Source organism: Dermochelys coriacea, chromosome 9 (genome assembly GCF_009764565.3).
Source record: "Dermochelys coriacea isolate rDerCor1 chromosome 9, rDerCor1.pri.v4, whole genome shotgun sequence".
NCBI classification, from domain to species: domain Eukaryota; kingdom Metazoa; phylum Chordata; order Testudines; family Dermochelyidae; genus Dermochelys; species Dermochelys coriacea.
Genome location: NC_050076.1, coordinates 77,758,549 through 77,781,129, shown reverse-complemented (window position 1 = coordinate 77,781,129; position 22,581 = coordinate 77,758,549). Strand labels below are relative to the sequence as shown.

Sequence of the window (22,581 nt, the reverse complement as noted above, 5' to 3'; positions counted from 1 at the left end):
AATGTGGGATCAGCATGTCTGTAGCCCTACACCCTGCTTCTGGATTGGGATAGTGGCTTTAGTCTCCTCAACCCCTCCACTCCCATATCCTTTGCCCACAAAAATGAGATACATCTGATTGTGGGTGGGTTACTAGGGGTGCTTTCAGTTGTGTGTTGCTCTGTAAATTAACACTGCTGCTATCGCCTCAGCCATATCTTCATTATTCATCTATATTCTCTCTGACTTTTAAATTCCAGATACAAAAGGGAAAACTGACCCATTTTCACTTTAAAAGAATTTTCAAAGTCTTCACTTGCCATTTGAATCTATGTAGGTCTTTTTATGCAGTCTAAAGGGAGAATAAGTGAATCCTGATAGGAAGAAATTAATTTGTGGTCAAGGGAAGAAGGGCTACCACAGTGTCTGTGCTTCTGAGAGTTAAAGCTGCTATAATGTGAGATTCAAAAAGTTATTTGAGAGTCAACTGGATACAAACTCATGGCAGCTGGTCATGATGCAAAAGTGACTCTCTTTCTCTCTCTCTCACACACACACAGTCTGTAGCAGCAAGACAGAGAATCCTCTTTTTGCACTGCTGTATCACCCGCCACTAGTCCAAGGAATAACATTCACTCCAGCTTCACAATGAGTTGTTTACTGGCCTTGGCTGCCTGTGAGAGCAGCCAGAAGAGAGTGGAGAAAAAGGAGAATAAACAAAATAAAATCAGGGCATGTGAGCTGTTTGGCTAAGTTTTAAAAACCAAAGTTTAAAAGCAGACTCAGGATCCCAAGCAGAGGGCTGGAGAAGGCTGGGAGAAAAGAAACCTACCACTACTTGCCATAAGAAAGCAAAGCTGAATAATTTGTCCACTAACATTGCTCTTCCTCCCAGACAGAAGACACCCGAAAACCTTTTCCTAGCTGAAGGGCCGGCACTGAAGGTAAGAGATAGAAATAAAACTCCTGGTTAATTGCTAAATCAGGAGCCAGATTTACTGAGACAGTAAGTTTTAGCAGATTGGGCTATAAAGATCTGAGAAGTGTTACCTCTCTGGAGATTGTGAACTTTATAATGATCTCCACAAACATTTGAAATTCAAACTACCTCCTAAACGTTTTAAGCAGGAACCTAAGGCTTTCAGAGCAAACTGCTTGAGAGCAAGAGTCTAATCTGTTCTAGCTCATTTTTATCTAAACAGTTGCACATAGAATTTGAGATCAATAGGAAGTATGGAAAGATGTTAATATATTATCTTTATAAAGTTTCATTTTGCAGCCGGAGGGTGTTCTCTGGAGCATGCCTGATACAAAATCCCCCCCCCCCCCCTTTTTAATTGGGTGGGTGGCTGGGGGGGGGAGGGGGAATCACTGTAGTTGTGGAAACAAAATTTGAGCTTTCAGTCCTGGGTATTCCCTTGCTTTACAGTTGCTAGTCTAAAGCAATACTCTGCTCCAAGCACACGCACACCGGCTCTGTCTGCTAACCAACCGCTCGGGAAATAAACTGTATTTATTGTCGAGCTGTACTTAAGCTGCTCATTCTTAACGGTGAAAGGTGCTTTTCCTGGGCAAGGCGCTTCGGGGAAAAACTCAATCAGCCCAATGACTGGTGACTAAAAGCACAGAGGACTGGGCGGGATCACAGCTACTAATAATGCCTTCTTATCCAATGAAAAACATTTCCCATTGAGACCCCCAAGAGTTCCCCCTGCCCACAGATCCTGCATAGACACTGGGCCTTTTCTTGCGTCCTGTTTCCTAAGGCATGATGGCTGCAACATTCTGCAGTTTCTCTCCCCTAACAAAGGAATGGAGATAACTGCGAGTAGCCTCAATTTTAAAGGATGAACGACAATCCGTAAAAAGCTAGAGCAGGCAGATTTTACTTATGGGATTAAACAAACCTTCATTTAAAAAAAAAAAAATGGATAAGTCTATGGACTGCCAGAGAGGAATCTGTCTGAAAACTGCTAACTAGGTAGCTGTCGGGCGGCATGCTATCTTTAGCCCTGTATCTCTTGGGTAAGTGTCTATTTTTATTTATTAATTTTCTGGTTCCGTTATAAAAGTGTACAGATTTAATGTCAGCTCTGAGAATCTGATTTTCATACTTTTAAAATCTGCGTCAGACTGATGCCAGCTGTAACTCTATTGGAGCCAATAGAATGATTTCACTCGAAATAAATCTAGCCCACTAGGTTTGAATTGTGGAATATTTTAGTACTAACCTAGCAATACTTTTATCTGGGGAAAGATTTCATTTCTATTGCCCAAGCCATAATATTGTTTCTATGAAAGAAGTGCTAGTTTCCTGCAGTGATGTAGCAACATGTTTACAGTGACAAGATTATCTCCATGTTTTTGGAATGCAATTACTCTGCAAAACTACTTACTTACTATGAATTATTGCAGTGCAAACCATTGCAATGCACACTATCTCCTGAAGTCAGTATGACAAATTAAGAACCTCTGTCAGAGTTGCGTTTAATTAGCTAATTAATGTGCTTCAGCTAATTCAAATAATAGCAGCTTGTTCAATAATAAATTGTTTAGAATATTTTTTAACATTTTGAGTTCAGTATCTGAAAGATACTGTTTAACTTAGGTGTAAACAAGCAAGCTCTACATTAAAAAATGCTAATTTAGGCTGTCATCCTGCAAAGATTTCTATGCTTAGCACACTGTGACAGTGCATACAGTTAAGCATGTGTCCAAATCTTTGCAGGATCAAGGCCCTAAAAACTATATTTCCAGAATTGAGTACAAGAGTCAACATTTCTCATTTTGTAAAACTGTTTTATTTTAAAGAATTAAGGGGCATTCATTTGCAGCCAAATTCTGGTCCCTTTTAATCAATGGCAAAACTCCCATAGATTTCAATAGGGCCATGATTTGGCTATAAGTATATATAAAAACTTATCAAATATAAAATTTATTAGGCATATAAGATGCTTAGTTATCATTAAAATATGATGCTTTTAAAAAGAGAATTACAAATAAAAATCCCTTAGTTTTTTCACCATCTCAAGAACGGTTTGCAGCACAAATACTTTTAAGTAATAGTGCTGAGTATTTCTTTTAAGACAAGGCAGTTCTATAATTTATTATTACTCCAATAGATGAATAGAATAGTTAGCAAAACCTAAAGGATGAGGAAGTTCAAAGCTCAGTGAGGATATCCTCTCACCCTACAATACTTTTTCCATCCTCCTTCTCTTGTTAGTTCTATGAAAGCCAAAGCAAACCTAGCAGGAAGCTAACCTTACTACTTTAAAGAGTTCAAAGCTTATTAAACGTAAAGAGTCCTGAAATACATGGGGAAGGGGAGAAAGGACCAGTGTACATTTCTTTTTACTCCTTAGAGACTAAAAATGAGACTTCTCCTGACTAGGGTTTAGATCAGTTGATAAAACCAGTGTCCTTTAAATTCTGGAAATAGAAGTTCAGAACATACAGAGAAAGTACAAATAGAACCATGCCTGAATGCAGTTACCTATTAACTTTCATTTCAGAAGATGTGGTTTGACAAGGAACACAAAGAAAATATATCAACTTATTTCTCATGTTTTCTGGCAGAAGTGAGATATTAATGTTAATAGTTTCTAAGTGCTGCAAATCAAAAGCAGCAGAAAAGATGCAATCCTAGCTGTAGCACTTTTCCCCCCTAGAGGCTGTGTAACATAACTAGGGTGACCAGATAGCAAGTGTGACAAATCGGGACGGGGGTGGGGGGCAATAGGAGCCTATGTAAGAAAAAGCTCCGAAAATCAGAACTGTCCCGGTAAAATCGGGACATCTGGTCACCCTAAACATAACGGATAGAACATGGGACTAGGAATAGGAAACCTACAGTCTAGTATCTAGTATTGCCACTTTTAAGGGTATGTCTGCACTTCAGAATTAGCCCAGGCTTTTACCCAGGTGTCGCTCCTAGCTCCTGTGCTATCCAACCTCAAAAACCTCTCACCTGAGAGAAATGCTTTCAACCCTGGGATAGAGCTGAGATTCTGCTTTCACTTGGACGGGTAACCCCCCCAATTTGCAGTGAGGATGCAGTCTAAATCACTGCATTATTGATAGTCCACCAATGCCTTCCCACAATTTCACCCGTGTGCTCAGAACAGAATTTCTCCCACAATTCACTGGGAAAGAATCAAAGCCGCTCAGCTTACCGCAGCATGAAGACTCATGGGATGTGCCCACAGAAGTCCTAATGATACACATGGGGGAACACAGCATCAGTTAGGACACAGTAACTTGGGTGTGGTTTTACAGTGTGGTCACTCACATCCAGGCCAACTCTGCAGCGAATTCATACCCTTACATGCAGGTTGGGTCTGAGCCTGTCCCCATTGACTTCAGTGGTGCAAAACCATACCCTCTAAGTTCTGGATCAGTTTCCAAAATAGGGAAAACCATAATTAAAACCCTGCCATATCTCATAGGATTAACAGCATTACAAGGTTTACTAAATGTTTGAAAAGAGCTGTCTACGTGTAAATTACTATAAAATTGCTCTGTATTTGTATTAATATTATAGGATTTCTTCAGTCAATTTGACCACAATTGTCAAAGTATTTATATCCATATTCTTCCTGATTGGTCAGTCTACTTATGTTAATTTTTTAAGATATATTTGTGTTTGTTAGAGTTCACCAAAACGTGAAATCTAGTTATAGAAGATTGCAGCCCTAGCTTGCCTGCTGGAATTTAGACCAGGTTGGTAGTGAAGAACATTAATTACCATATGACACATTGTTGGCCTTCCATACAGAAAGCGAGCTGATTAAATCAATCCAGTCCCTGGCCATTTGCATGGACAGCTGTCCACTGCCACAAATGATATTCTATTTAACTATCCCAGACAGACACACATAGGACGGAATGGGTATGGAGCCTGAAATCCCCATCCATCCCCAATGGGGTCTTACCAGGTCAAGTGGGTATAAAGGATTGCTCTGCTGCTATGCTTGTTCCATAAATAATATGACTTTAGTCTCTGGGGACATGAAGCCACCACCTTTCACAAAAGCTTAATTATTTTACTGGAAACAGAAGTTATCTATTCACCAGAGCAGACAGTGGTGGTACATGTTTTGCTCAAATGCACCATCTTCTGCATTTACTCAAGAGAGACTGTGCTCTGAAAGGGTGAAGACCAGTTCAGTTTCAGTAACAGTTTAGCCTGTCCTGATCTCCCCTTAAATGAGAGAGCTTTCAGAATTATTTGTAGTTTTGTTTTCTAGAAAATTCAAATACTATCTTTATCTTGGCAAGTTTGAGCAAGTGAATTTGAACAGTGTTCATCAGTCATTCAGCTTTAGAAATGAATACATACAAAGGTAACAATAGCTTGCTTTTTGTATCATAGGTCTTAATGAAATACACACAATGCTTTTTCATAATACTTTAAAAAGTTATGTATGTTCACAAAGAAAGTCACATCTGAAAAGATATTTTTGTTTTCAAGTTAAACATGAGTTGTATTGCATTACTCAAAAATAACACCACCTCCCATCAAACCATGCTGCAGTTTTCCCACCATTCTCTTTCATTCTTGGAAATATGGCATTTAGAAATTGAATTATGGGAATGAAATTATGGTGTCTCTGAATCTGCGTTTTTCTAATGACAAATCATTCTAGCTTTATTCCATTATTATAGCTTTGCTCCCTGTAGTTTATTACTGAAGGAGTAAGATGTCACAACTCTCGCTGTCTGTTAGCTTTCAGCACTCGGGTGTGTTTTCTTTTATGTATTTTCATTATAATTTACTGATTTTTTTTCAATTTACAAAACAAAATAAAAACCTGATTTACTGGAGAACGCTGGTTAGGAATATGACATTTTCCCTGTGAGAGGGTATAGATGCTTCTATGAAAACACAAATCAAGCCTCTAGGTCAGTTTACATCAGTTTTGGCAAAGCTACCTGTGACATACAAGATATGGATGGCTAATGTCCAAAACCATGTGATAATCTAACTCCAAGGAGGTGCTGAGTACCTTCAACTCTCAGGATATGTCTAGACTGCAGTGTAAGCTCAGGGCTCAAACTCAGGCTCAAGCCTAACCCCCCTTCTGTCTAACCACAAATCGTGCTAATGCAGGACTTGGTCCCAGGAGCCCACGAGTTGGAGGGTCCGAGCCTGAATCAAGGTGGGACCCTGTTGCTCTGCAGTGTAGATGCAGGCCCATTGGACTCATGATCTGGGAGTCCACCAGATGTATCTCACAATCCCACAGGCCGACTTTCTTTGTCTTCTGGACAGTGAAGTTTGGTGGACAGTCAATTTTCACCCCATACTGTGATTTCACCCCCTACCACGCCCAAACACAGAGCTAGAGCAGCCATATTTTGGGAGGGCACTAGGAAGTTTCGGATATGGGTTGTTGGACTCAGGCCTCCATAATGCAGTGCAGATGCTGGAGCCTCACGTTGGGACCCCAGGTTCAACAATTCCTAACCTGTGGTTACAGATTAATGTAGACGCTCAAGCTCTAGGTTAACATACCCAGGGTCTGCTAATTCAAGTTCTACTAACCCTGAGTTTACATTGCAGTGTAAACATACCTAAAAATAGTCAGCTCCTCGGCTAGTGCAAAGCAGCACCATTCCAGTGCAGTAAATGGCAATATGTCCATTTACACCAGATGAGGATCTGGTCCATAGACTTTAATGGGAGTTGCGGGTGCTCAGCACTTTCCAGGATCAGGCCGTTTGAGAGATCAAAGCCTTATTACATCAATAAGATCACCTACCAAACCAGTGCAGGATGCACATCCTGCAAGGTCTGGAGCACTCCTGTAGGATGCTGAGTGCCTTCAACTCCCTTTGACTTCAGTGGGGGAGGAATGAAGCACCTCAAAGGAGATCAAACCTGTAATTCCCTCATCACAGAGATTTATAACTGCAAAAGCCTGAGACTCATTTGTATTCTGATGGAGGCTGAGTGAAACTTCACTGAAGCTGGTGGGCATAAGACACCATTCATTCAGGATAAATGTAAGATGCAGTTAAGCTTCTTTTTACAGTAAGATAGATGAAAGTGTAGGAGCCCCTGCCCCAAACACAGGCCATATGCAAGACTGGTCAAAAAAGTGACTTACTGGGCAGTGGGGTTTTACTGGGAATTATCTGATAGAGGTGTGCATGTGAGAGCAGAAGCACCAAGAGAACATGCAGAGAAGCAGGCCAAAAGCCAAGCAAGACAGCAAGAGAAGCACTGAAGACATGGCTGAGAGAGAAATCCAAAAGAGAGAGGGAACTTTTGGGCAGAGTGCTGGGTGGAAAGAGACTTTGAACTTGGAACCAAGAAACTCCTTCCTGTTTGATTCCTCTTGTGTTCAGGGAAATAGGACGTTGTACATTCTTTGTAAATAAATAGCATTGCATCAAAGAAATACCTGACTCCAACAGCATTTTCTCCTTCTAATGGAAACAACTTACTAAACTCCAAAGATTGGCTAACTGGTTAGGTCACAAGCATAACGGGTTTTTAAAAGAATTTTTCATTGATTGTATTCTATATTACATTCTCTATTGGATTTTCCAGTTTTTGCATGGTCTACTGCTATGCTGGCCAACAGCAGCAATACATTAGATCTAGCTATACCAGTGTAAAGAGAGATCCACCCAGTAAGAGACTTGGGCATGAAAAAAGACACATGTAAAATTACAGTCTCAGTCTTTAGACATCATACTGAGGTTCCTTTGAAAGTTAGGCCCAAAAGGTTGAGTTCTCTTTTTACTAATAATAATCCATTAATATATATGAATTGAGGATCAAATTTACCACATCAATGTACACACACATTATGATGACAGTTTGAAACATCTGCTGGAATGTAGCTCTAATCTTAAAATAGATTAGGGGATGAGGGGTCTGGGAAGAAGGCATTTTTAGTGAAAGAAAAAAAAAAGTATCTTGCCCTGAAGGTCAGGATATGATCATTGGTTAGGTCAGTTCACCATTCCGATAAAAGGAAAATGTTGTAATGAGCTAAACACAAAACAGAGCACAGGGAAGTTGGCATGCACAGGAAACGCCTTGTAGCTCTCCAGGGACTGTTAGAATAGTCAACAACAGTGTTGATCAATCCAAAAGGAAACAAAGGGTGATCCTTTAGGATTATAATTTATATAGATCAGGTTTCCCTTTCCACATTCAGTGAAGAAAAATCTCTAGGAAGAACCACCCTAATCCTGGCTCCTGTTTTGGCCACTTTACACTCCTCTGCTAGTGCAAAAAGGAGCTATAGAACCATGGGTGCAGGTTGTGGGAGAGGAGGGGTTGCCTCCCCAAATGGAGGCAATGTGAGGGAGGGTGTGGGGGGTTACATGCCACCGCTCCCTCCCGCAATTGCTGTGAGTGCTGCGGGCTAAGGCAGCTCAGTGGGGACTCCCCAGGCGGACCCAGCCATCCCTATGGGGTGGGACCTGCTTGTTCACCAACACCCCTCCCCCTGCCCCACAAGCTGGGCCCTGGCAGGACACTAGCCTTGCTCCCCACTTGATCGGACTAGTGTGCAGCTCTTTGTCAGGCAGCCACAAACCAGCTATGGCAGCAGCAGGGTCCTGGGAGGAGGGGTGAAGCTTGTCTCCAAGGTGACCCAGGCCCGCACCATGTCTGCACCCAGCCAGGGCCCTGGCCCCTTTGTCCGGGGTTCATGCGGAGCCACCGCGGGTGGGCAGTGCAGGCGCTGGGCCCTCATGGGCAGTGGGAGTGGGGACACTGCCCAGAACCACCACAGTTTCTCCTATCCCACACCTACAGTGGGGGAGGCCAAGAGAAAGGGGGTGTAGCCAAGGTGTGTCTACCCCTGGCTGATTCCTGGCTGCTAGAAGGGCCTGTTGGGACCCAGGATTATGCCAAAGGTTCAGATGGCCCCAGCTCTGGAGTAGTCTAAAACTTTGCTTTTTGTCTAATGCATTTAATCTGGGATCAACAGCATTGAAACATGGTGAAATCCTGGCCCTACTGAAGTCAATTGGCTTTTTGCTAGTGATATCAGTGGAGCCAGGATGTCATCAATTATTTCAGCCTCAGCACCCATGAGGTACATAAGAACATAAGAATGGCCTTACTGAGTCAGACGAAAGGTGGCCAATGCCAGGTGCCCCAGAGGGAGTGAACCTAACAGGCAATGATCAAGTGATCTCTCTTCTGCCATCCATCTCCACCCTCTGACAAACAGAGGCTAGGGACACCATTCCTTACCCATCATAGCTTATAGCCATTAATGGACTTAACCTCCATGAATTTATCTAGTTCTCTTTTAAACCCTATTATAGTCCTAGCCTTCACAACCTCCTCAGGCAAGAAGTTCCACAGGTTGACTGTGCACTGAGTGAAGAAGAACTTCCTTTTATTTGTTTTAAACCTGCTACCCATTAATTTCATTTGGTGGCCCCTAGTTCTTATATTATGGGAACAAGTAAATAACGTTTCCTTATTCACTTTCTCCACACCACTCATGATTTTATATACCTCTATCATATCCCCCCTTAGTCTTCTCTTTTCCAAGCTGAAAAGTCCTAGCCTCTTTAATCTCTCCTCATATGGGACCCGTTCCAAACCCCTAATCATTTTAGTTGCCCTTTTCTGAACCTTTTCTAATGCCAGTATATCTTTTTTGAGATGAGGGGACCACATCTGTACGCAGTATTCAAGATGTGGGCATACCATGGATTTATATAAGGGCAATAAAATATTCTCTGTCTTATTCTCTATCCCTTTTTTAATGATTCCCAACATTCCATTTGCTTTTTTGACTGCCGCTGCGCACTGCATGGACGTCTTCAGAGAACTGTTCACAATGACTCCAAGATCTTTCTCCTGATTAGTTGTAGCTAAATTAGCCCCCATCATATTGTATGTATAGTTGGGGTTATTTTTTCCCAATGTGCATTACTTTACATTTATCCTCATTAAATTTCATTTGCCATTTTGTTGCCCAGTTACTTAGTTTTGTTATATCTTTTTGAAGTTCTTCACAGTCTGCTTTGGTCTTAACTATCTTGAACAGTTTAGTATCATCTGCAAACTTTGCCACCTCACTGTTTCCCCCTTTCTCCAGATAATTGATGAATAAATTTAATAGGATTGGTCCTAGGACCGATCCTTGGGGAACACCACTAGTTACTCCTCTCTATTCTGAAAATTTACCATTTATTCCTACCCTTTGTTCCCTGTCTTTTAACCAGTTCTCAATCCATGAAAGGATCTTCCCTCTTATCCCATGACTACTTAATTTACGTAAGAGTCTTTGGTGAGGGATCTTGTGGCTTTCTGGAAATCTAAATACATTATTCCACCGGATCCCCCTTGTCCACATGTTTGTTGACCCCCTCAGAGAACTCTAATAGATTAGTAAGACAGGATCTCCCTTTACAGAAACCATGTTGACTTTTGTGCAACAATTTATGTTCTTCTATGTGTCTGACAATTTTATTGTTTACTGTTGTTTCAACTAATTTGCCCGGTACTGACATTAGACTTACCGGTCTGTAATTGCCAGGATCACCGTTAGAGCCCTTCTTAAATATTGGCGTTACATTAGCTATCTTCCAGTCACTGGGTACAGTAGCTGATTTAATGGATAGGTTACAAACCATAGTTAATAATTCCGCAATTTCACATTTGAGTTCTTTTAGAACTCTTGGGTGAATGCCATCTGGTCCCAGTGACTTGTTATTGTTAAGTTTCTCAATTAATTCCAAAACCTCCTCTAGTGACACTTCAATCTGTGACAATTCCTCAGATTTGTCACCTACAAAAGACGGCTCAGATTGGGAATCTCACTAACATCCTCAACCGTGACGACTGAAGCAAAGAATTGATTTAGTTTCTCTGCAATGACTATCATCTTTAAGTGCTCCTTTTGTATCTCGGTTGTCCAGGGGTCCTACTGGTTGTTTAGCAGGCTTCCTGCTTCTGATGTACTTAAAAAACGTTTTGTTACCACCTTTTGGCTTTCCCCCATCTCTTAGTTTAAAAACTGTTCTGCAACATTTTTAATATTAAGTGCCAGCAGTCTGGATCCACTTTGGTTTAGGTGGAGCCCATCCTTCCTGTATAGGCTCCCCCATCCCAAAAGTTTCCCTCGTTCCTAATAAATCTAAACTTCTATTCTCCACACCATCGTCTCATCCACGCATTGAGACTCTAAAGCTCTGCCTGCCTACCTGGCTCTGCATGTGGAACTGGAAGCATTTCTGAGAATGCCACCATAGAGGTCCTGGATTTCAGTCTTTCCTAGCAGCCTAAATTTGGCCTCCAAGATATCTCCTACCCTTCCCTATGTCATTGATACCTACATGTACCACGAGCACCAGCTCCTCCCCAGCACTGTGCATAAGTCTATCTAGATGCCTCGAGAAATCCGCAACCTTTGCAGCAGGCACGCAAGTCACCATACGGTTCTCCCGGTCATCACAAACCCAGCTATCTATCACACGTTTCAGAGTAGCAGCCGTGTTAGTCTGTATTCGCAAAAAGAAAAGGAGTACTTGTGGCACCTTAGAGACTAACAAATTTGTTAGTCTCTAAGGTGCCACAAGTACTCCTTTTCTTCCAGCTATCTATGTTTCTAATGATCGAATCTCCTACTACTAACACCTGCCTTTTCCTAATGACTGGCGTTCCCTCCCCCAGCGAGGTAACCTCAGTGCAAGAGGATACCCCAACATCATCTGGAAGGAGGGTCCCAACTATGGGAAGGTTTACCATTGACTGCTCTCCTTCTCTGGGCCTTTCATCCTCCTTAACAGAGCAGGTGCTGTCTGACCAGAGGTGGGACAAATCTACAGTATCCCGGAAAGCCTCATCAACATACCTCTCTGCCTCCCTTAGCTCCTCCAGTTCTGCCACCCTGGCCTCCAAAGCCCGTACACTGTTTCTGAGGGCCAGGAGCTCTTGCACCGAATGCTCACAAATGTCACCTACCCACAGGAGGCAGGTAATCATCCATGCTACACTGAGTGCAATAAACAGGATAGCCCCCACTCTGCTGCTGGGCTTCTGCCTGCATTTTCTCCTACAGCTACCTAGGTTAATGGTAGGGTTTTTGTTTAAATCAAGGAGTTTTGATTATAGTTTAGTTTAAAGGTTTTAAACAATGGCAAGTGTATCTCACCCCCTTTCCAAACTCCCTCTCAAAACTCCCTGTTAGCAGTCCCTGGTTGCTTGCTCACTGCTTTATAAAGCCCTGGCCTTCTTGATAGTCCCGCCCCCTGACTAAGGCTCAGCCAATGAACAGAGGCTTCTAGATTTCAAACCTTGTTTAGAAGCTCAAAGCTTCCAACTGCTGGCCATAGCACACGGTTCTTCAAACAAACAAATAGATAGACAGACAAACACAAGCTCAGCACACAGCAAGTAGCCCCCGAAGACAAACACACACTACAGACAGCCACTTACCCCAAGGGTCCCGTATTTGCTCTTCCTTCATCGAAACTCCCTGCAAAGCTCAAAGGTAAATAGCATTTGTGCTCGTAAAACCAAAACCATAAGCAGGGACATCATTTGCTAAAAACAAGGGGGAAGTTGTCCCCCCCATCCCAACTTTTCATAGGTCTATATTCTCCATTATCTAGGGTTACCAGATAGGAACTGTGAAAAAACAGGACAGGAGGTGGGGCTAATAGTTACCTATATAAGCAAAAGTCCCAAAAAACAGGACTGTCCCTTTAAAAACGGGACATCTGGACATCCTATCATTATCTCTTCCACTTTTTGCACACCCCTCCCCCCTCAATTTTGGATGACATCTTTAGGAATGAAGGAATCATCCGATGAAGTAAGCTGTAGCTCATGAAAGCTTATGCTCTAGTAAATTTGTTACTCTAAGGTGCCACAAATACTCCCTTTCTTTTTGTGGCTACAGACTAATATGGCTGCTACTCTGACACCTATCATTAAGAAAGCAATAATTGCTTAGTTTCTCATTTGTGATCCTATTTGGGACAGAGAACATCCTCTATGCTGACACAACTTTGCTCCCATCTCAGAATTTTTCTGAAATGACACCCCAACCATAAGGGCAAAAAACTTTTTCATTAAAAAAAAAAAGAGTAATGTAAGCCTGTACCGGGGCTTTCAGACAAAAATCAACATATATTGCAAGACTCACAATAAAGTCATATGAGTTGGCTTTATTACTATCCCAAATGCTAGCTGGGGTTCTGGATTCAGGTTTGTTAATTTTTTAATTTAAACCTTGTAAGACACCAGAAATGCTTGATAACTAGATGCTACCATGACATGTCCATTAGAAATACCTTAGATTTGTCACACAATCTCATTTTGCATTTAGAAAACAAACCATATCTGTAGGGTCCATATTTACAGAGATATGTTACAGTCTCATATGAGTAGTTCTCATGCAAGTCTAGAAGAATCTCCATGTTGCAGCCCTTACGCAGGTTTCTGCCCTAATAAATCTGAAGAAAAACTAAAACTGTCTTTAGACCAAAATAAATTCCCATCCAAAACTTCTACCTAATCCAAGTAACCTTAGAAATAGACAAAAGGGAGAAAATTCCAAATCAGTGATTATAGCGACTTTGACCTCAACTCATCTCACTAGGCTTCGGCAGACATGATGCATAAGACATGTTTTAGTGCAGTGTTACACACTGTGGAGCCATAACTTTATATTCTATCAACTGGATGCACAATAATGATGCAAAAGCCTTTTCATGCATACCATTCTTGCCAAGAGTAGGAAAAGTTGTCATGCTGTGTGCAAGGGCAATACGTAATGGTCTACTAAAGGGGCAGAGGCTGTATGTACTGAATCATACAGCCAAGGCCCCATGACCCTTAGACCCCCAACTCTTTGGTCACGAAAGGCCTGTACACTACCTATTTGCATGAGGAAATCCAGATCAATTCTGTCGCACCACCTCCTGGCCTATGGCTTTTCTGTCATGCACACAGGTACAACCACCTTCCAAAATTTGGTCCTATTTGTGTAACACTATTTTGTGTCATAAAGTGCATTAAGCACAATAATTCCATCAAAATTTTGAAAGGCTTTGGCAATCTGAGTCAAACTAAGATCAACAAGCCATTTAATTTTTATTTGCTGTATACCCACACGACTGCTTAAATATTCACGTTAACAAAGTTCAAATCACTTTACATCTCCACTAAGTTAGTATAAAAAGCAAGGGAAAGAAGCAAATGTATTGACATGATGTGATTTGTAAGTTTTGATTCCAAAGTAGTTTTGCAAAGTAAAAGGTGATCCAATTAATGTAGATTTTTATGCATGACATATAGCACTGAAGGGGACTTCGAGAGGTCCATCTCCACCTGTGCTGAGGGGGATTGAAATATACTTAGAATTAAGCTTGCCAACTTCATAATGTTTGAAAACCGGACACTCCATCAGGAGTTCTGGAACATCCTCCACAGTGCATCTTTGCTGCCCTGAGGCCCTGCCTCCTCCTCGGTCCGCTTCCCCCTTCCTGGGTTAGGAGGGACTCGCCTGCGCAGCTGGGAGCTGTAGCCGCCTAATAGAGGTAGGAGACAGCTTTGGGTGAGTAGGGGCTGCCCACAGTAACCGAACTTCGAGTGACCGGTCAGTAGATCTGATCGGACACTGTAAGGTCCCCTTTTTGACCGGACTTTCTGGTCGAAAACCAGGCACCGGGCCACCCTACGTAGAATGTCTAGGTATATTTACAGTTATCACTGAGTTCATACTATATTATACTGGGCCTCCAATGGCTAACGTGTAGGGAAAGAGATGTCAAAAGCAACAAAAAGAAGGCAGCTTCATGAATAAAATAAGACAAGAGCTCAGTTTCTTTCCTTTTTTTTTTTGAACAGTCCATTTGTTGTGTGTCAAGAGCAATATTTTCAGTGCAAATATACTTCTTTCCAAAATTAAAAGCTCTCAGGAAGCCAAGTAAATATATTTGATAATTACAGTGCCCTGAGAAGCTATGACATGGCAATAATGAGTGTCATAGTGCATAAGAAAAGGAGTACTTGTGGCACCTTAGAGACTAACAAATTTATTAGAGCATAAGCTTTCGTGAGCTACAGCTCACTTCATCGGATGCATCCGATGAAGTGAGCTGTAGCTCACGAAAGCTTATGCTCTAATAAATTTGTTAGTCTCTAAGGTGCCACAAGTACTCCTTTTCTTTTTGCGAATACAGACTAACACGGCTGCTACTCTGAAACCTGTCATAGTGCATAAGGACAATGGAGTCAGAAACAAAGGGATCATGTATTTTAGGAAGGATGAGGTGATTTCCTTAATTTTCAGTGCATGGCAGGTAAAAGTGATCTCTATAGCACATGAGAATTGAGCAAGAGCAAGCTTGACTGTCAATTATCTGTTGCAACAGTGCTGGCTTCATTCTCAGTGGAGCTGAACTGGCGTACCTGACAAAAATGTAGAGTCACATGAAGCTCCCAGCTATTCACTACTCTACTGTAAAGGAACTTTTCTATATTCCGCTATGGCATCACTTCTAATAACTGCTGAACTAGAATTTGTACACTCTGTACAGCGGACAATGAATCTAAAGATCTGGTCTGCCTGACAAACAGAATTCAAAGTTACTTTGTTTATTTGATGTTCACTGAACTTAGCATGATAAAAACGTGAAGCTAGATCTTCTTAATCTTTCCCAAAAGAGTGATAGGATGGTGAGTATGACAGGCAGGGAAAATTTGCTGTTGATTTAATTTTGGTTAGAGAGAAGGAGAATGTATCTTATATTTAAAGCATTAACATTATAGACCCTGACACCTTGTAATTGAAAGTGAATGACTCAGTTTGAGTAATTTGTCAGCTTGTTTAACTGCCTTAGTGTTAGATAGATAAACAACATGGGCTCATATTTTCTAGATCATAACCTAGTTTGGACAATTGTTGGTAGACAATTCTCAAACTGATGCACCAGGAAAGTGAAATATGTCCATGTGACTCCTTGTTAAATGAAAAAAAAAAATTAAATGATCCAGCATCTCTTCTCCAGAGCACTTGAACTGTATTGTATGTAGCTCATATTGCTGGCACATAACATAGCTTGATTGTGAACAATAATAGTAAATATTTCAAAATACCCTTTAAATATGCATGCCTTTGTTTCTGAATGCACAGTTTGGGGTTGCCAAAATGCAGGACCACGTGCACAAATTGGGAACATTGAATATTCAACTATCTGATGTAAGTTTTGGGTGAGTTGAAACATAGGTTCCCAGAATTGTGCCCTCCAAAATTTGCACATATATGGAACCTACATTGAGGCCACATGGAAAACCTGGCTGTCAATGAGGAAAAAAAAGAAATCTACTTATGCAAGTTAAATTTCAACATAAACATTACAGATGGAGATAAGTTGCAGTCTGTTTATATACTGTATGTGGGTTAGAAGCCAACAAGTTAATATAGTAGACTGAGGTTTAAGTTTGAGGCAAACCATCCCTGTTGGAACTACATATATTTGTGAACTTGGTTAATTATTACCTTAAAGGCAGGCAAAATATAAAACCTATACAAATTCATTTGATATAGATATAGCCAGCTAAATGTGTAGGTCATCCTATGATTATTTTTAGATTACCTCAATTAAAAAAAAGGGTATTTTTGCATAGTTTAGTATCTCTTCCAAAACAAATCTCTGTGGAATTTTCTTCTGTGTTCTGTTTCCTACTGCTTGGCAATGAAATTCAATTTGTCATGAATTTAGTAAGGCAGACACTGAAATAGTGAAAGGGAGAAAATGTGTGGATTACAAAGCTGAGAGACACCAGAAGAGCATTTTGCCCCCTACATTTTTTTTTTAAAAGACGGTTCACATAAGGAAACGTCTGTTTGTTTGTACTGTAGAAAACATCTGAATGTTGGCTTCGATCTCATTTGTCATGCCACACAGCCAACAGCTATCAGCTAAAGGTATGTCTACTTCTGATTTGAGTATATGTTAACCAGGATCCTCATAGCAACTGCACATCTCGAACGTAAGTAAAGATAAAGAAGTTTACTGAACTGTATTTAAAAGCGTGTGCCAAAAACTGCCAGGAAACCGTAGACCAAATTCGGACAAACTGGTGCACGTACAGTTAGCAGTTGCTAAAAAGCCCACGAATAAACGGGGTAGCCTGGGGTAGAAGTTTTTTGCCCCAATCCTGGCTCCTCCAGAACCTAGAGAGAGGCTGTTGTGTAAGCCCTCTGTGACACAGGTGCAGTTCCAAGTTAAGGCTTAGAGATCAGGGCCATGGTCCATCTGATCTGACTCCACACTAACCCCTATGCACCTACTTATACACAGATCAGTGCTCTTAGCAGGAATAATCTCTAAAGGACAAGGCAGAGCACTGATTAGAAAACTGGCACATAATGCTGCTTTGGCAGTATTTACAGTATATGTACAGTTTTCTGGTCACTCCTAGATTGGGCCAGAATTCATGTCTGTCGTTTGATGAAGTTTTTTGATAAGGAAAATGAGAAATTTCTGTTCTTTTCATTGTAGTAGAGTAGGTTTTAGTAAAGTTTTGAGCACTGGACATTTTACAGTTGGTTTACAGATAACTTGCATGCAAGAAATATTGTCTGAGAATGTACTTTTTCCCACTGGGAATACAATACCGAAAACACTTGATTTTACTAGTTAGACAATACGCATCCAATTATCCTGATTTAATCCATGCTTTATTTCAATTAGTTGTTGCTTACATATTATAATTTCAAAATTGTTTTCAATTATTTCAGATAATCATAATGTATCCAATACCACCTACAATTTGCTATTTAATCTGTATTGCCACAAGATCTCTTTTTGATGCAACTCCAACTCCTGACTAGTGGTTTCATCTGTCAAAAATGCTCTATAGTTTTACCTGACAGGTCAGTTGTTAGATCACAGGAAACAAGCTTTACATTGGTTTGCTATATTTTACAGTGCAGACACTCCTCCTGCAGTTGTCTGACCTTGTCCCACTTTCCCCAGAGATACAGCCATGCCCAAAAAATTATTCTCTCCCTAATCTGAGAAACGTTCTGATTGCTTCTTTGCACAGGCCTTAAAAATAGACTCAAGATAGAACAGTTAATGAGGATACTTCAAAACGGTTCCAAGTATTTAGTTTCAATAAGTGTAAAAACCGAAATGCTTATCAGAACTATCCAAATCTTTCGAGCCTGCTAAATTCGGTTGGAAGTCTCATGAGACCAGATTTTCTATGGGATTTCCAGTACTTCCTGTTCTGATCCTAAACAAAGACCAGAAGTGAAAAAGGAGCTGTTTGGAAAAGTTTCACTAGAACCTTTTCTAAGGAATACAGTTTAACCATCAAAACACTTCATGAAATCATGTTTTTGCCAAAATTTTGTTTGAGAAAAAACTAAAGAGTTCCAAACAATTTCAGAATGGCCCATTTTGACCTTTTCAGAATGAAATGTTTTGATTTTTTTAAATGACTGTTTCAATTATTTACGTATAATTGATTTTTTTTTTAAAAAAATGCAAATCAAAACAAAATGTTTCAAGTTGTAACTAAATATTTTTCAGAATTTTCTTTTGCAGAGAATTTCAAAATGTTGGGATTTCGTTCCTAATCGGAGAAATGACAAATGTCAAAATCCTTCACAAAATAGAATTTCTATTCTCTGCAAAGCTCCAAGAGCTTATCTGAACGTTTCAGAATCTTATTTCGTTCTAGCTGTGGGTGATGTTTTAGAGTTAGGTTTTGTTTTTTGTTTCCCAAACCTGATGGTCCATTCCTATTTAGGATTCTAGGGGGAGGTTTATTTCAAGAAGTTGCCAACTCTGACTGAAGCTATTCTGAAAGCTTTTTACCCCCAACATGACGTAATCTCATTTTCTTAAAATATCCTATTAAAATCTCCCAGATTGCTTTCAGTAGTCACTGGGAGATTGATGCCAATTCTGGGAGACTCCAGACCAATCCTGGAGGACTGGCAATCCTATTCAAGGCACAAATGTAAATTAGGCACCCAACTCCTATAGACTTTCAGTAAGAATCTGGATGGTTAACTGGCCTTTGTGACAAACTCTCCCTCCTGATGAATTTCCAGATCATTTCAAATTTCTTGGTTTAGTATATAAGAAAATATATTGTAAACCAAATACTATCATTATCACAACATTTCTAAAATAAAATAAAGATACCTACTCCATGATACCTACGTATGGGCTGCATCTTAGAAAATGTACCTGATAAACATTTAAAAAACCCTGAACATGTGCAGCGGTAAGAATATGCTCCATAACATGTGAAAGTGGTGGTGTTGGGGAAAAGGGGTTGTGTGTTTTCATATATAGAAACTTTAAATAATAGTTGGGTTGCAAAACTGACTGTTTGTGTCTTCCTCAGGATGACAGGACATAACAAATATGAGGCACCAGAGATTCAAGCCACAACATTAGAATATGTTTCTTAAGGAAGAGCATGCTCACTAACTTATTTTATGGATGCCACTGAATTCAGCATTGAAGGGCTCCAAAAGCACGTCACAAACCTGGAATGGGAAACCACAGCAATAATCATACCTGTTTGACAGATGATTCCTTTAAATACAACCTGTATGGGGCCGTATACAGCGTGGTATTCATCCTTGGCTTGATCACAAACTGTTCCTCTTTGTTTGTTTTCTGCTGTCGAATGAAAATGCGAAGCGAGACAACTATTTTCATGACAAACCTTGCTGTCTCTGACTTGCTGTTTGTATTCACTTTGCCTTTTAAAATATTTTATAATTTCAACAGGCACTGGCCTTTTGGGGACACTCTGTGTAAGATTTCAGGGACTGCATTTCTCACCAACATATATGGCAGTATGCTGTTCCTCACCTGCATTAGTGTCAACCGTTTCCTGGCTATTGTCTACCCATTCAGATCTCGTACCATTCGGACAAGGAGAAATTCAGCCATTGTGTGTGGAGGAGTCTGGATACTAGTCCTCAGTGGAGGAATTTTAGCCTCCTTGTTCTCCACAACCAACGTCTCCAACACTAGCACAACCTGCTTTGAGGGTTTTTCCAAAATTGTTTGGAAGACCTATTTGTCTAAGATCACTATATTTATTGAAGTGGTAGGATTCATAATTCCTTTGCTAATCAACCTCACATGCTCTTCACTGGTTCTGAGGACTCTCCGGAAACCTGCTACATTATCTCAGATTGGGACAAACAAAGAGAAAGTATTAAAGATGATCATTGTGCATGTAGCCATTTTTGTAGTATGCTTTGTGCCCTACAATTCCATACTTTTCTTATATGCTCTTGTGCGATCTCAAGCCATAGCAAACTGCTCCTTGGAGAGATTTGCTAGGACAATGTACCCAATCACATTATGCATTGCAACAATGAATTGCTGCTTTGACCCATTCATTTATTACTTCACATCAGAATCTTTTCAAAAGTCTTTCAATATACACCCCCAAATACAAATGGACTCCATTTCCAAGACAGAAACACCTCTAACAATGAAGACTGCACTGCCTGCAATACAGGAGGAAGTGACTGACCAGGCTATAACAAATGGAGGTGACCCAACTGCTGAATCACATTTTTAATGGCTTGTTTACACAACACATAGCGTTATTCCTGATTAACTATCCCTGATTCACTCCCAGGGGTGAAAGTAGGCCAGTACAGTGTAATGGTAAGAAGCCGGTACTGGCCTGTATGCAGCTGGCTTTAAAGTGCTGCTGTGGCAGTGCATTAACGTCGCGACTCCTTTTGCCCCGCCATTGGCGGCCCTGCTGGAAGGGACCTTACCAGCAGGGCCGCTGATGGGAGGGGAAAAAGAGGCAGCTGCCCTGGTGATTTAAAAGGGCCCAGGGCTCCTGGCCACCGCTGCTGCTACCGGGGCAGCGGCCGGAGCCCTGGGCCCTTTTAAATCGCCGCCGGAGTCCCGGCCGGCACGGAACAGGCATCACGGATGGGCTGGCTGGGGGAGGCTGATCCCCAGCCCCGCCCCTTCCAGAGCAGGCCCCCATACTGGTAAGTGCTGAATATTACTTTCACCCCTGTTCACTACACCTATGGATATTCTTATTCCAAAATAAGAGTGCCTTGTTCCTGTTTATCTTAACTCACTTGAATTTCGCTTTCAAATGGTCCACATTTGGAGTTAATTGGGGATTTCTCCATGTGAAGATAAGCCCATCGGATAACAGGTTTCTCAATTTTGAGAACTCAAGATATGCAAGTCCAGGTAGATCTCTCTCTGGAGATTATTTATGGAGGGAATGGAGCGGATTCTTGCATTGAACGATGCCAAAATTTGGTATGTTTTCCTAGGATTAAACATGGGACCAGTCAGGAAATATAAAAACTTTATCTTACTTTAGAAATCTCAGTCAATTTTTTCCTGCCTTCTGAAAATACAGGATATGTTAACTCAATTTCACACCTATGTATGTTTTCTTTCAAACATATAATAAAAACTTTCAGCTTTACTATGAGTGTATCTGAGTGTATGAGGGTTTACTAGATACAGGGTTTTTTTAAAATGAGAGGAGGTGTGGATTGGTTTGGAGCTTAATTAGTTCTCTTTACAGAATGCAGGAAATGGTTTGTTGTATTAATAATAGGAAAGAGCAAATAATTAAAGGACTTTGATATACAAAGTCACCTGCAAGATGCTGTGTTCTTTTGAGCTACATGATTAAGTTAGCTTTCAATTGATTTTAGCACTGTATTAAACACCAACTGTAGATAAAAGAAAAAGTGTATTATAGCATTGTTAAGACTGGTGTTTCTACAGCCCATGATGTTACTGCAAATTACAGGCCAGTCCTTACTCAGCACAGTCAGCTCAAAGAAAGGATCTGATCCCAAAGAGTTCTTGCTCCAGCAACTCTCTTAATAGCATTAATAATACACCATCAACCAGAAAATGTGCAAGTCTATTTTAATTCAGAGCTGTCAGGGATAAAGACAGTAGGACCACAATGAATTGAAGAGAGACACTTCCATTTAGCCATTTGTTTTAATTCTCACATGTTGAATCTCCTGATACATTACAAGCAACCCATTAGGTCTAATGACATCTTGAAATGGTTGGAGTTTAAATGCTTACTTACTAAGTGCAAAAAAAGGGGATTGCAAAAAAAAAATCACTTTGAAAATAATATTTATTTAGCACTACCATTGTTTTGAATGAAAGAGAAACAGCCATACACTGAGCAAGATCAAGAAAGACTCTGTAGTTCAATATATTTTAGCTCTTAAATAACTACAGCACCTGACTTCTGGCACTCAGGTACTGAATGACTATATGATAAATTCCCAATATACAATCTCACAGTCAAAATGATAGAGTGGCCAAACCTTGATAACTTAGCTTTGCATTATTGCCATCTTGACTAGAAACTCACATCTCATACTGGGATTTACTGCTGCATAAGTGTCAGGGCAATCAGCATTTCCAGACAAGAAAGAAAACATGACAACAAGGAGAGAGGATTCTAGCCACTTGAGAGTGTAAGTCAATAGCTGGAACAGGTGGCGGGCAGGGTACACCTGCATTGCCCTGGTGAACTCATTGATGCTTTGAGAAATACAGGCAACTCAAATGAGAAAATTAATTAGCTGGCATTTTACA

At 40.7% G+C, this 22,581-nt stretch overlaps 1 protein-coding gene across 6 annotated transcripts; it reads left to right on the top strand.

Moving 5' to 3' along the window:
- Window positions 1-533: 533 nt before the first annotated feature.
- On the top strand, window positions 534-21,433 carry LPAR4 (lysophosphatidic acid receptor 4). 6 transcript variants are annotated; one of them, XM_038415043.2, is made up of 4 exons: window positions 1,575-2,004; window positions 16,839-16,904; window positions 17,721-17,855; window positions 19,346-21,433. In XM_038415043.2, exon 4 carries the CDS (start codon window positions 19,496-19,498, stop codon window positions 20,543-20,545), a length of 1,050 nt encoding a protein of 349 aa, XP_038270971.1. In that variant the 5' UTR covers window positions 1,575-2,004; window positions 16,839-16,904; window positions 17,721-17,855; window positions 19,346-19,495; the 3' UTR covers window positions 20,546-21,433. The 6 variants fall into 6 exon arrangements, 4 of the variants coding, with proteins under 4 accessions (XP_038270974.1, XP_038270971.1, XP_038270970.1 ...); XM_038415046.2 differs by lacking the exons at window positions 1,575-2,004; window positions 17,721-17,855 and adding an exon at window positions 567-923; XM_038415042.2 differs by lacking the exon at window positions 17,721-17,855.
- The last annotated feature ends 1,148 nt before the right edge of the window (window positions 21,434-22,581 follow it).